Genomic DNA, 12,317 nt, shown 5'->3' with positions numbered 1-12,317 from the left:
GTGAAAAAATCTGCTAGCGGCCTGAGGTAAATCCCCAAAACGTTTACCTGTGTAGCTGGGGAGGGAATATACTGAGACATACTCCATGGAAATGTTGCTTTTCAGCATGGATTAAGTTGATGGATGTTACAGAATTCCCAGTAAAGTGAACGGGCTGATGGCCACTTGTGAAAACCAGGTCATTTGTTTGTCTCTTGTCATACATTTAGTTGTAAGTTCTTTGGGTTAAGGACTGTCCTTGTCCCCCTGATTAGAATCTCCAGCTGCTACTGTAATACAAATCAGAGCAATGCTGGTACACTCCCATTCTTTAATCTTTCCCTCTGTCCCAGATTTGTAAAGGTGTTCAGACATTGTTACGCTCTGCATTGCCACACCTGGCTGATTTAGGAGCCGCACTGCATGTTTAAGAGATTTAGGAGTTTTACATTTCATTAGCAGGTGCAAGTTTGACTGTGCATTGTGTGAAAAAGTTAATTTTAAATCTGCTGCCTATTAATTTCAATGGTGACCTCTGGGTCTTGTGTTACATGAAGGAATAAATAACACTCTGTCTCCACACCATTTGTGATTATATAAAAATATACACCTAGATGATAACTCCCTTCAGTCATCTCTTTTCCAGGCTGAACTGGCTCAGTCTTTCTAATCTCTCCTGAGAGGAGTTACATGTTCTTAACCAGTGGTGCCAACAGCTACTGGGGACAGTGGGGGGGAGGGTGCTCTCCCTGCCCCAGAGGGTATGGGCTAAGGGTAGGACTTAAGGCATTCAGCCCTGGGGTCATCCTACAAATTCTCTGAGCCATGCACAGAGTAGGAGCACAGCACTCCACAGCATTTCAAAGGGGCCCAGAACTCCAGCCACCACTGCTGCTACTTTGGTAGTAGCTGGAGTTCCAGGTACCTTTGAAATACTGGGCCTGGGGACAACTACTCCCCTTGTTTCCCCAGCCCCAGTGTCAGCGGGCCTGCTCCTAACCATTTTTGTTGCTGTGCCTCTCTACTTTTTTCATTCTAATAGATCTCTCTTGAGACAAAGGCACCAAAACTTTATGCAATATTAAAGATTTGGGCATGACATCATTTGCATAGCGGCATTGGCATTTTCTGTCTTCTGTCCTTTTCAGTATGGTTCACAACATGCTGCTGGTTTTAGGTTGTTTGTTTTGTTTTTGACTGCTGATGTGCATTAAGCAGATGTTCTCAGAGAACTAGTCACAACCTGACTCCAAGATCTCTCTCGTGTGTGTGTGAAGGGCTAATTTAGATGTTATTTTGTAGGTATAATTGGGATTGTTTTCCAATATGCATTACTTTGCATTTATCAAAGTAGTATTTAATCTGCCAGCTTGTTCCCCAGTCACCTAGTTTTGTGAGATCCCTTTAACTCCTCCCAGTTAGCTTTGGTCTTTAATTATCTTTGGTGATTTTGTATCATCTACAGACTTTGCCATCTCACTCTTTCCCCTTTTCCAAGCTCCATTATGATTACTGTTGTTGAACATCACTGGTTCCGGTACTGATCCTTGGAGGAACGTGTTATTTACCTTGCTCCATTCTGAAAACTGACCATTGATTCCCATGCTTTGTTTCCTGTCTTTTAACCAATTACTGATCCATGAGAGGTCATCTCCTTCCCTGCCACTCCACTCCCAATTGCTACTTTGAAGAGCTTGAGGAGTGTGATGCTTTGTCAGAAGCTTTCTGGAAGTCCAAATGCACTATAACCAAGTACTGGATTGCCACCTTTGTATACATGTTTGCAGGCCCCCCTCAAAGAAATCTAATAGATTGGTGAGGCATGATTTCCCTTTCCAAAAACATATTGATTCTTCACAGCATATTGTGTACTTTGATGTTTTCGGTAATTCTGTTCTGTACTGTAGCTTCAACCAATTAGCCTGATCCTGGAGTTAGGTTACTGGCCTGTAATTGCCAGAATCATGTCTGAATCCTTTATTTAAAATTGGTGCTACGCGACCTATCCACTAGTCATCTGGAACAGAGGCTAAGTTGTACAATGGATGACGTGCCACAGCTAGTATTTCTCCAATTTCATATTTGCGTTCCTTCAGCACGCTTGAGTGAATCGCATCTGTCCCAGGTGACTTACAACTGTTTTACTTATCAGTTTGGTTCCAAAACCTCCTAGACTGACACCTAAAAATGGGATCATTCCTCAAATGTGTCACCTAAAAATAGGCGCAGCATCTCTCTTGTACCCTCTGCTGTGAAGCCTGATGCAAAGAATCCTCCTAGCTCCTCTGCAATGTCCTGGTCTGTGAGTGGTCCTCATGGTCATCTAGTGGCCCCACTGCCTATCTGTGGGGCTCCCTGCTTCCGATGTGTATTATACTTTATTTACTGCTGAGTTCAAAAACAGCAAGAAGTCCTGTGGCACCTTATAGACTAACTTATTTTGGAACATAAGCTTTTGTGGGCAAAGACCCACTTTGTCAGATGCTTATGCTCCAAAATATTGGTTTGTTAGTCTATAAGGTGCCACAGGACTTGTCCTTTTTGAAGATACAGACTGACTCAGCTACTTCTCTGATCCTTGTAAGTTGCTTCTCAAATTCTTTCTTGGTCCATCTCATTATACTTCTATAAGTTGGGTGATATCTCTCATTGCACATAATTTGTGTGACCATTTAGGGATGATCTTTTCATGGTGGTTGTTAACTGCACAATGGTTAGAGGTGACTGCTGATCACTTAGGGTTGACCAGTTCCCAGATGTCATTGAAGCCTATGAAAGATTTCTGAGCACTCCAGGATTACCCAGCTTTGACTGTCTCTCTACTGTAATGTGGTTGAGGATAATCAATTCACAGATTCTGATTAAAACAAGTTAGGGTGACTACTGAAGATTCCATCATAAATATTGCTCATTGCTATCAAGTTCAGGGTGATGGCTGACCAATCATGGATGATCAGCTCCCAGTTGTTCATTGGAAAGAAGTTGGAGAAACTTCTGATTACTTTAGATCATTCATGGATATTGGTCATTGCAAAGTTGACAGGGGAGTGGGCTGACCACTTATGGATGATATGTTCACAACAGTTGCTCACTACAACGTATGTAGGGATGACAGCTTGACCACATAGGGATGAGTAGTTGCCAGACACGGTTGGAAAATGTTTAGCAGTGAGTTCTGACCGCTCCATTTTATCTGTGGGTGGAATAAATTTTATGTGCACCAAAGCACATACAGATATGCACCACCAGTAGCAACGTATGCTGCCCACTGTGGGTGCTCTGCTAATCAGTTGGGTGGTGCCTGAATCTCTCAGGAGCAGCTGCCCAAGTACTCAATTTACAGGGAACGCTGCTCAGGGGTGATCAGTTTTTCAACATCATTCCATTGTGGTTTTGGGGATGCCTCCCTGAGGGGCCATCTGTGCTCCAATGGTGTTAATTTAGCCTTGAATGCTGATGGCCAAGGAATAATGCATTAATGGACATCTCTCACTGGGGAGTGGTTAAAGGGTGATGGGTTTACCTATTTCTCTTGTTGCCGAGTGTCCAGGCCTGCATGTTGACCAAAGTGCAAAGTGATTAGGGGTGAGTGACTACTTGGGGATGATCGGTTAGTGGCTGTTGTTCACTGTAATATTAGAACTGCTCTATAACCTGATTATGCTGAAAACTGATTGCCCCCAGTGGTTGGCCCTAGCCTGTTTACTACCAGAGATCTCCATTTAAAAATGAGCTTTGTGGTGTTTTCAGTGCTAATCAGTAAGCTGTTTTATTAGGAGAGAGATGCCTGAACATATTACCCTGAGTGGTCAGTACTAACCAATAACCTGATTACTAGGAGAGAGAGCTGTGAAATGATTATCCCTTAGCCATCATCCTTAACCAGTAACCTCGCTAATATGACTCAGAGGGGTAGCTGTGTTAGTCTGTGTCTGCAAAAACAGCAAGGAGTCGTGTGGCCTCTCTCAAAGCAGTTTTTACCCATGAAAGCTTATGCCTGAATAAATCTTATTTTTTAAGGTGCCATATGAGACTTCTCCCGGGACTGGTTTTGTCTGGGTGGAAATCAGCAATGATACCTCCTGTTGAAATTGTTTAGGGCTGAGCGCTGACCAAGCAGGGAAATTGGTTTGTTAATATCGCCCATTGAAAAAGTGCTGAAGTGTGATCCATTTGAGGATGTCTGTGTGAACTGCTTAAGGATGAGGGCTGACTACTCCCTGATGTTAATTCACAACCAGCACTTTTGATTATTCTCAAAGCCCCAGCTCCCGTGAAAATCCCCCTAAAACCATGACACTTCTGAACTGCTCTGCATGCCCCATTTACCTCCTGATGCCAGAGGGGAATAAAAAGCAGGTGCCAGCTCTGTCTCTGTACCTCTAAATCTTCTTGAATGAGTAAAACAATGAGAAGTTGATACCTCTTGTCTTGTTAGCTTAGGAGTGGGCTGAGCCCCATCTTTACATATAAACCCTGGAAGGGCGGGGGGGAAGGCTTACAGACTTACCAGAGTTTTTTCCCCTTCATCAGATTCATCCACATCTGACTGGCAGAATCTGGGGCAGATGCTGCTTCTCGGCATAACTGGAGGCTCCAGCTCTGTCTCTACTTCTCCCCCTCCGGCTCCTAAGAGAGACCTCTGCTGGGATCAGTCTTGGGTTCTTCCATGGTATACGCAGTGGTCTGCAAAGTGGGGGTTTTACATGAAGTATGGCTTGCAGTTTGTTATAAAAGCAGCATGTCTGTACCAGATCTGTTGCTGTGCTCCTTGCCCTTGTGGTGTCCTCGGCAGACTGAGTGAGGCTGTTGGTCTCTCATGGAGCTCACATATTCTATGATGTTTTGGGACCACTGTGACTTCTACAGCGGGGGGTGGAGGGCAGTGGACTGGAGGCCCCCTTAATAGCAAGAGAGGTCCCAGGCCATGCTGCTATATGCCCCTTCCCAAGCAGAGGTGTCAAGCTGCTGTGTGCCCCTCCCATCCCCAGCAGCAGCAGGGGTTCTGAGCCACAGGGTCCCCTAACCTCCCCTGTGCTGTAAAGCACCAAAGATTTAGGCAGGAACATTGTTCCCAGTCAGCTGAACACTTGACAGCCACCCAGATAATTAGCACATGCCCACAACTGGTAGCATATGTTTCTACTGGTGGTGCACATATGCCCATGCCTTAGTGCCTATAACAAAATTTATTCTGCACACGGATGAGAAAATTAGAGGAAACGTTGTGCAGGGCTATGTAGTAAAAGTCATGGACAGGTCATGAGTTGTGAATTTTTTTTAACTGCCTGTGGCCTGCACAAGATTATTATTAAACATAGAACCCTAGAACTGGAAGGAACCTTGAGAGGTCATAGTCAAGTCCCCTGTCCTCAGGGGAGGACCACACACCTGTGATTAAACTAGCCTTATTTATGAAAACGGCAAACCTGGACTGAGTAGTACAGCCTGGTAGAAGCCTTTTGGCTTTGTTGACTTGTGGATGATCAATATATCCAGGCATGTTGTGGGTGCAAATATAGCACAGGTGAATTGCTGATCAGTTTTGTTGTTGTGGTATAATACCTAGAACTGGGTTTTATAATGTTAAATGACCATGTTCAATGTGAAACTTCTTAAAGAAAGTCACTCTGTGTGACAGCTGAAATTCCCCTGACAGTGAGAAAATGATTTATCGCTGGGAGGTGCTTTGAAGGGTATCAGGTCAGAAGAGAATGTGGTGTTCTGTGCACAGATCCATTTATTTTTCTAATTTATGGCAGGGCCCCCCTGAAGCCTTGTGCAGATGTTCCTCTTTGTTTATGCTGCTTAATCCATTGATATGACTAGTAAACTGAAGAAACAAGTACAAAATGGCCCCTTTACCAACTTAAGATCGGAAGGACCTAATGAACTAGCAACAGGCAAATAAAAACCAATTTAAATAAAAAATTATAATGAAATTGTTTAATATTTAGCAGCCTGCTTAAAATAGCAAAGATAGTACCCTGAGGCCAGAAAAGTGTTTTAAAGATGTCTAACAAGAATAAACCAAACTCCTGGGATTAGAGGGTTTTAATTTCAGCAGTAAATACTCAAGAGTGGGGGGAGAATACTGAGGCCTGTTGCACTAGAAAATCAATTTGGTTTCAATATATCAGTTAGAGGTGAAACAAATCCACACCCCCACGTACTTAAAGCAAGGTAAATCCCTGCGTAGACAGCAGTAGATGAGTTCTGATGTGGGTTGAGAGAGGGAACCGAAGGAGGGGTAGGGCTGCGCATTCCTTATGTCCTTGGGCAGATGGGCAGTGTGTGAGGATAGCTCCACTGGCCACAGCTGGGCAATGGTCCCCTGAACTCATCCACGGGAGGTGCACATGTACCATGCATGGGATTCACATAGCTAGTACTCAAAGAAGCAGGGAGCATTATGAATCCCTATTTTATGGTGGAGAAATTGCTGCAAAGATCGATTAAATGATTAACACATTCACTGACTGACCTTGAGCAAGAGTCAAGAATAGAACCCCAATCTCCTGCAGCCCATGCAATGTCGTGGCTAAAAGACTGTTAAGAGAGACAGAGACAGCAGCTCCTTGAGGGGGCCAATGTGTTAACAAAATGCAGGACAAAACACGCTTTGATGTAAAACTGACAGAACTGGAGCCTGGCATGGGTTTTAGGGGACCTCTGGTTATCGCTGAGCTAGGAGCTCTCATTAGGCTCAGCTTGGGGGGGGGTGTATTTTACGTTCTCACAATTTTCAGCAGTTAACAAGCAGTCATTAGAACTGTACAGATTAACACATTTATGAGATGATGAGCTTTTGTGAGTAAGACCCATTTTGACCCCAATCATCTGAAGTGCTTCTTACCCAGGACTTAATAAATTTGTTAGTCTCTAAGGTGTTACAAGACTGCTTGTGAAGCTCCAGCTTAACATGGCTATGCCTCTGAGACAATTTTCTGCAGGTTCGTCGCAAATTTCTTGCCTTTGTCAGGGACCACCATCTCCCATCATTTCAAGAAGCACTGAAACCTCAGGCTGCCCTCAAGTCAAAATTGCCACCAGTTCCTTCCGTTTCTGCATGTGACAGTGAGGATGCCCCTAATAAAGATGGCCACCATTTCCCCACCTCCTCATTTTCAATGAGGCTGAAGCTAACCTACCTTTAGGGAAGGTGGCTGGCAGGGTGACAGAGAATACAAAAGGGAGTTGAAGAGAACGAACGGGGGAAAGGGGGTAAATAGGATAAGTGACTTTGCTGGACAATATTAATTGAAGGAAGTTGTAGGGGTATTTAGGGCAGGAAGTAAAGAGAAGGAATACAAGACTGGGAGAGGAAGTTGACCCATCCAGAAAATATGAGGTACAGGAAAGAGGCATTTCAAAAGTAAGAGGGAACAGGAGCAAAGAAAGAGACTTTGAGGTGACAGGTGGCCGAGGGAAGCAGGAACGCATAGACAGAGAATGGGGAGTGAGCAAGCGAGACTCAAGGAAGGGCCAGAAAAGAGAGAAAGACACCAGTGCTAAAATAGTCAATAAAGAGCCTTGCATTTCTAGCTGTATTCTTTCAAGTTTAGTATTTCAAAAATTGAACATTAAATAATCAACCAAATTCAGTAGCACTTCCTTCAGACGAAGTGATTTATTCTATATTATTGCAAGTCAATGTCATCATTTTGGGGGTCTGACTTATGACTCTTTAAGGTTTGGGACTGGCAATATAGATTTGTTATAAACACTGATGTGTTCATCTTTGTAGTGATACATGCCCATGCTGCGTAAAGTATGTTAAGATGGTTTTGGTTTCGGAGACAGTTGACAGAACAATGAGAGCAAAATGTTTCACAGATCTGCCCCTGCCCCACCATGTCCTTGACCAAGTGTGATTAAAAATTGGTTGGAATGAATAATAAAATCTCTGATTTTAAAAAATAGAGAGCATGCTCAGAACTGATTTGCGAATTTTTTTTAAACAAAGATCAATAATTCTCCACCTTCTGTGACATCACTGCAGATTTCCCTGCTCAAGAGGGGCAGAGTAGGCATAAAGACATAGCTACTCTCAGGCTGTTGCATTACCAAGGTGGATTGTTTTGTGTATTTTATTGACATATACAATCACTCAAAAATAGTACCTTACCAGCAGGGGAAAAAGGAGTCCCAGACGTGAAAAAGAACTGGGGCTCTCAAAATGCTGGGATGTATTTTTAATGCTTCCAGCATTCTGCAAATTTTCATACACCAAAACACTCCTTTCAGTTCCTGAGCTTGAAACCATCTCCGTGTAAAGAGCTGGACTGCTGCCCTGTTAACTTAGCTCGGCAGAAAAGTGCCTCCAGGTCCAAACCTGCTCCAGGTGGGACCCACCCTCCCCTTAGCAAAAGCTTCAGTGTCCATTTGAATGAGCGACGTGCTGATCTTAAGCCCAAGCACTGTCCTCCCCCGGAAAACGTACAAAACTCAAGGCAAAACCCATGTGAGTGTCACAGGAAAGCGGCTCAGCAGCAGTGTTAGAAATCAGCGGAATTGCCAAAGCGAAGGTGGCTGCAGCACGACCCCGTGTCTTTTACGAGCGACACCAAATACATACTGAGCCGGGGAGTTAAAAAACAACAACAAACTCTTTTTGCTTCCCCCCCGCGCCCAAGGACCAGCGCACAAGCCACAGGAGCCGCCCCTTCCCCGGCTGCTGAAAGGTTAACGGGCGCATCCTTCGCATTGCATCAGCCCAGCGCCCGGGCTGCGAGCAGGAGGAAAGTTTGGCGGTGGGAACCATGTGCCTGGGGAGGGGTCCGTGTTCTCCGCTCCACCCGCGCTTCACCCGGGCTCCGCAGGGCTGGGAGGGGCAAGCACAAGCCGCCGCCGCCTCTCCCTGCCCCCCCGGCCCGGCTGCAGCCGCGTCCCACGGTGCTTTCAGGCTCTTCCTAGCTCCCCCCTCGGGCCCCGGCCGCCGGCTCTGCAGCGCGGCCCCCCGAGCGCGGCCAGGGCAGGTCCAGCCCCGCTCCCTGCCCCAAGCGGCTCCGGCGGGGATGGCCGCAGGCCGGGCGCCGGGCTCGCACGCGCCGCAGCTGCCGCAGCCCGGGCCCGGGCGGGGCGGGGCCGGCGCTCCTGTGCCCCCTCGCTGCCGTGTATTTCCTCTTCCTCCCTGCATGCAGCAGCAGCGGCGGCCGCCGGGCGGGGGGAGGCGGCGGCGGCGGCGCTGTGTCCGGGAGCGGCAGGCGGCCAGAGCCAGCCCGGGGCCGGCGGCGGGCGGAAGCGAGGGGAACGGGAAGGAGGCGGGGGGCGGTGCTAGCAGCCGGCGGGGCCCGAGAGTCACTGTGTCACGGCGCCCGGAAAGCCGCTGGATCCGCCCCCTGGAGAGGCCGGGGCCGCCGCCGCCACCGACCCCCCGCCGGTTCCGCGCGCGGGGCCCAGGCCGAGCAGCCAGGGGAGCCCGGGCCGGGCCGGGGCCGCCGCCTCTCCACTAGGATGTCCCGACATGAAGGTGAGGGCCGGGCCGGGGCCTGCCGGCCCAGGGCACCGCCGGGAGCGTCATGGCGGCGCCGCCGAGAGCGGGGGGCGGCCGGGCCGGGGCGGCGGCCGGGCGGCTTTGCGCTGTCCCGCGGGGAGGCGGCTGTGGCCGTTACGGGCAGGCCCCGGCCCCGGCCCCTCCGCGCCGCCCAGGCCCCTCCGCCGGGAGCCGAGCGCCGGCCCGGGCCCAGCGCAGGGCAGGCGGAGGGGCCTGGCGCGGCCTAGCGGCCCGGCCGCTCGTCACGGGGCCGGAGCTGGGCACCTCGCCTCGGCGGGAGCCTGGCCTGGGGCCTTGGGGGCAGCTCCCGGCAGGGGCTGATTCCGGGCTCCTTCCGCGCTGTGCTGGGGGGGGCAGGGCTGTGGGGGACGCGCTGGGCAGGGATAGGGGACGTGGGGGCACTGAGGGGGCAGGGCTGTGGGGGACGCGCTGGCCAGGGATAGGGGACGTGGGGGCACTGAGGGGGCAGGGCTGTAGGGGACGCGCTGGGCAGGGATAGGGGACGTGGGGGCACTGAGGGGGCAGGGCTGTAGGGGACGCGCTGGGCAGGGATAGGGGACGTGGGGGCACTGAGGGGGCAGGGCTGTGGGGGACGCGCTGGCCAGGGATAGGGGACGTGGGGCACTGAGGGGGCAGTGATGGGGATGTGGGGGCACTGAGGGGGCAGGGATGGGGACGTGGGGGCACTGAGGGGGCAGGGATGGGGATGTGGGGGATACGCTGGGCGGGGATAGGGGACATGGGGCACTGAGGGGGCAATGATGGGGATGTGGGGGCACTGAGGAGGCAGGGCTGTGGGGGACACGCTGGGCGGGGATAGGGGACGTGGGGCACTGAGGGGGCAGTGATGGGGATGTGGGGGCACTGAGGGGGCAGGGCTGTGGGGGACACGCTGGGCAGGGATAGGGGACCTGGGGGCACTGAGGGAGCAGGGCTGTGGGGGACACGCTGGGCAGGGATAGGGGACCTGGGGGCACTGAGGGGGCAGTGATGGGGATGTGGGGGCACTGAGGGGGCAGGGCTGTGGGGGACGCGCTGGGCGGGGATAGGGGACGTGGGGGCACTGAGGGGGCAGGGCTGTGGGGACACGCTGGGCAGGGATAGGGGACATGGGGGCACTGAGGGGGCAGGGCTGTGGGGGACGCGCTGGGCAGGGATAGGGGACATGGGGGCACTGAGGGGGCAGGGCTGTGGGGACACGCTGGGCAGGGATAGTGGACCTGGGGGCACTGAGGGAGCGGGGCTGTGGGGGACACGCTGGGCAGGGATAGGGGACGTGGGGGGCACTGAGGGGGAAGGGATGGGGACGTGGGGGGCACTGAGGGGGCAGGGCTGTGGGGGACATGCTGGGTGGAGATAGGGACATGGGGGCACTGAGGGGGCAGGGCTGTGGGGGACGCGCTGGGCAGGGATAGGGGACATGGGGGCACTGAGGGGGCAGGGCTGTGGGGGACGCGCTGGGCAGGGATAGGGGACCTGGGGGCACTGAGGGGGCAGGGCTGTGGGGGACGCGCTGGGCAGGGATAGGGGACCTGGGGGCACTGAGGGAGCAGGGCTGTGGGGGACACGCTGGGCAGGGATAGGGGACGTGGGGGGCACTGAGGGGGAAGGGATGGGGACGTGGGGGGCACTGAGGGGGCAGGACTGTGGGGGACATGCTGGGTGGAGATAGGGACATGGGGGCACTGAGGGGGCAGGGCTGTGGGGGACGCGCTGGGCAGGGATAGGGGACATGGGGGCACTGAGGGGGCAGGGCTGTGGGGGACGCGTTGGGCAGGGATAGGGGACCTGGGGGCACTGAGGGGGCAGGGCTGTGGGGGACGCGCTGGGCAGGGATAGGGGACCTGGGGGCACTGAGGGAGCAGGGCTGTGGGGGACACGCTGGGCAGGGATAGGGGACGTGGGGGGCACTGAGGGGGAAGGGATGGGGACGTGGGGGGCACTGAGGGGGCAGGGCTGTGGGGGACATGCTGGGTGGAGATAGGGACCTGGGGGCACTGAGGGAGCAGGGCTGTGGGGGACACGCTGGGCAGGGATAGGGGACGTGGGGGGCACTGAGGGGGCAGGGCTGTGGGGGACACGCTGGGTGGAGATAGGGACGTGGGGGGCACTGAGGGGGCAGGGCTGTGAGGGGTATGCTGGGCAGGGATAGGGGACATGGGGGCACTGAGGGGACAGGGCTGTGGGGGATACGCTGGGTGGGGATAGGGATGTGGGCGCACTGAGGGGGTAGGGCTGTGAGGGACGAGCTGGGCGGGGATGGGGGGCACTGAGGGGGCAGGGCTGTGGGGGGACATGCTGGGCCAGGAGAGAGGATGTGGGGGCACAGGTCAGGCAGGGGTGTGATGGGGACATGCTGGGTAGGGATAGGAGATCGGGGCACACTGAGTGGGGAAGGGAACATGGAGGTGCTGTGGGGTAGGACTGTGGAGGGCACACTGGGTGGTGTTAGGGGATGTGGGGGGTATGGAGGGGGTTCGTCTGTGGGGGGACACACTGGGCGGGGTTACGGGAGATGGGGGGCACTGATTGGGCAGGGGTGTGATGGAGACATGCTGGGTGGGGATAGGGGATGTGGAGGCACCGGGCGGGGCTGTGGTGGGGAGGGACACCCTTGGGCAGGGATAGGGGGATATGGCAGCGTACTGAAGGGGCATGGCTGTGATAGGGCTGTGGGGGGATACCCTGGTGGGGATAGGGGGATGTTGGGGTATGCTAGGCAGGGATATGGAGTATGGGGGTGCACTGCAGGCTGTGGGGTGGACAAGCTGGACAGATATAGGACGTGGGGTGGCACTGATAGGGGCAGGGCTGTGATGGGTACATGCTAGACAGGGACAGA

At 52.7% G+C, this 12,317-nt stretch overlaps 1 protein-coding gene across 1 annotated transcript in view; it reads left to right on the top strand.

Annotated features, from left to right (window-relative positions):
* Positions 1-9,035: 9,035 nt before the first annotated feature.
* KCMF1 (potassium channel modulatory factor 1) overlaps positions 9,036-12,317 on the top strand; it is a 59,679-nt gene continuing 56,397 nt past the window's right edge. Inside the window, exon 1 of the mRNA XM_074994591.1 lies at positions 9,036-9,451. Coding sequence (XP_074850692.1) covers positions 9,436-9,451 — 16 coding nt within the window. The 5' untranslated portion in view covers positions 9,036-9,435. The remainder of the gene's footprint in view (positions 9,452-12,317) is intronic.

The sequence above is a fragment of the Carettochelys insculpta genome, chromosome 5, assembly GCF_033958435.1.
Source record: "Carettochelys insculpta isolate YL-2023 chromosome 5, ASM3395843v1, whole genome shotgun sequence".
NCBI classification, from domain to species: Eukaryota; Metazoa; Chordata; order Testudines; family Carettochelyidae; genus Carettochelys; species Carettochelys insculpta.
The sequence above is the reverse complement of the archived record's forward strand: the minus strand, read 5'-3'. Positions and strand labels throughout refer to the sequence as shown.